At 43.1% G+C, this 2,763-nt stretch overlaps 1 protein-coding gene across 1 annotated transcript in view; it reads right to left on the reverse strand.

The window, feature by feature from the left end:
• Positions 1–643: 643 nt before the first annotated feature.
• The window catches only part of phldb2b (pleckstrin homology-like domain, family B, member 2b), a gene marked incomplete in the record, with an annotated part of 51,250 nt that continues 49,130 nt past the window's right edge, over positions 644–2,763 (reverse strand). Inside the window, 1 exon segment of the mRNA XM_062521857.1 lies at positions 644–2,610. Coding sequence (XP_062377841.1) covers positions 2,470–2,610 — 141 coding nt within the window.

Raw genomic sequence — 2,763 nt, forward strand, 5'->3', positions numbered from 1 at the left:
GACTGTGGCCTCAAGTCACAGTCCGAATCCTATAGCAACATTAGAGTGTGGTTAAGGCTAAGCTCTCTTGACATGGCAATTTGGCACAGTTCCTCAAGCTGTGTCTGTGTGTGTGTGTGTGTGTGTGTGTGTGTGTGGTGCATGTCTGGGGCTGGTTGGCCCAGACGTTCCTCCTCCTCCAGTGGTCACTCACACACACACACACACACACACACACACACACACACACACACACACACACACACACACACACACACACACACACACACACACACACACACACACACACACACACACACACACACACACACACACACACACACACACACACCGGCCACTAGAGCTGAACGGGTTTACTGCACGCGCTCCCTACTGCTGGGACTCCTGACATCTCCACGCAGCAAACAGCACTACGCTTACTCTTACAGACAGACTTATAGACACACACACACACACACACACACACACACACAGACACCACAGGTCCAGCCAAGCTGGTGATTCAGTGATTCAGTTCAGCACTTCAATTAGATTAGACATTCAATCAGGGCATCGGCGAATGCTTCATTACTTGATTAATCGAATGGCAAATTGCAGATGGTGATGGCCCTTTGGAAACGCTGTACACACAGACACACACTCATTTGTTTACTTGACTGTTGATTATTGAAAATTCCAATCACATTACAACGTGCACGTTATGCGCTCACTTTATTTCTCGATTGAAAAAAATAAAGATGCATGCATGATTAACATTATAAATATTTCTATAAAAACAGCAAATTCTACTGATGTAAAAACTGGATCAGCTGAACAAAGGCATCCCTTGGCTATGAGGGTCTGGAAGGTAGTTGCTGCCCTCTGCAGGTTGAAAGTTGCATAACTGAAGGTTATTCTCTGAAAGATCAGTGGATAACACATCTTGACATGATTGAACAATTGTACATGAAAATACATTTGTGCAAAAACAAAAAATCACTTAAAGCTCTTAGCACTTAAATATATCTAAATATTTCTGGCAAACCAGAATGAAATTGTTCTCTTTGCACTTTAAAGTTTACACAGAATAGTAGAAGTAAAACTGAAGCACATGGCACCCTCACAGGATATAAACCAGCATAGTATAGTTAAAATCTGCTCTTACAAAATGGCCAACAGATGCACTTTAATACAAAAGAAAAAAACCCTAATAGAAATCTCTAATAGGCACCATTTTGGGAAGTTAATACAAAAGTAACTACTTTTTTGAAAATAGTCCCAGTCGTTTGTCATTGCCTTTTACACATAAAAATATCCAGCACGTAAAACTACGCCATATGGGCGTAAGGTGTCCACTTCAGAGGATAAGCACTTTGTATCAAATATATCATGGTACTGTACTTACAAAAAAGCTTTAACAATGCTGACATTTTTTATCAGTTCTGAATAAAAACTACAATAGAATAAACTCTGATGTACACATGTTGACGTATTAAGGAGTGTTATTTGAATGGTATATCAGCACGACTAGACTAAGGCTGAGTATATAGGCACTGCATTTGGATAGCACATATTTACATTTGTCTTAGCACCACAGGTTTCAGTGAAGTCCCTCTAGAAGGGCTTCCAAATCATGAACCAGACTCATCTCTCTAAGGCACACACACACACACACACACACACACACACACACACACACACAAACACACACACAAACACACACACACACACACACACACACACACACATTTCTCTGAGGATTTCAGCTTTATGTGTGACCCACTTCCAATTGTAACCAGTACCAGCTAGTGTTAGAGTGTCCAGTCCCTGAGAAAGACCACCTTCCCAAACACCACGACAACACCGAAATTACCTCAGGAAAACACACACACACACACACACACACACACACTCTTATCTCTCTCCACTCACATCAAGGTATAGTGGAGGCACTCACTCATTAAGGCACGTAGGAACGCCGGTTTAGCTCAGTATGCATGTGTGCTGCTTGTACACACACACACACACACACACACACACACACACACTCTTATCTCTCTCCACTCACATCAAGGTATAGTGGAGGCACTCACTCATTAAGGCACGTAGGAACGCCGGTTTAGCTCAGTATGCATGTGTGCTTGTACACACACACACTCTCACACACACACGCAACCACACACACACACACTGAAAGAGCAAGAGCAAGGTCAGCAAACATCTTACTAAAGTTTGCAGAACTACTCTGATTGCAAAACCCACTTTGGTTTTTGGACACAAACAAAACAGACAGATAGAATAAGACAAGCGTAGAAGAGTTAAGGCACAGCATGAGTCCTTGTGAAGATATACAATATATATGTACACATATACTGGAACAACTAGACTGCAAGTCAGCTCTAAGTTCCCAGGTGAGGGCTGGAGAATGTCCCGTGACATCATGTCAGGTACTGTCAAAAATATCCCTCCGCCTGGGCCGGCTGACGCCTCCTACACCATGAACTGCGTGTATCCCTCCGCGCCGGTGACGATGACGTCCATCCAGATGCGCATGGCCTCAGGGGACGGAGACACCATGTAGTACACACGGTCGTGCGTCTTCACACTGAACGTCAGGGAGGGGTTGGGGCTCTGGGGAGGCACACACACACACACACACACACACACACACACACACACACACACACAGTTTTTTTTTAAAGTATGTATTTATTGCTTCTGTTTACACATATTCATGAGAATAATGAGAACTAAGATCAGTTCACAAATCATATAAGTTATTAT

This window comes from Sardina pilchardus, chromosome 19, assembly GCF_963854185.1.
Source record: "Sardina pilchardus chromosome 19, fSarPil1.1, whole genome shotgun sequence".
Classification (NCBI taxonomy): domain Eukaryota; kingdom Metazoa; phylum Chordata; class Actinopteri; order Clupeiformes; family Clupeidae; genus Sardina; species Sardina pilchardus.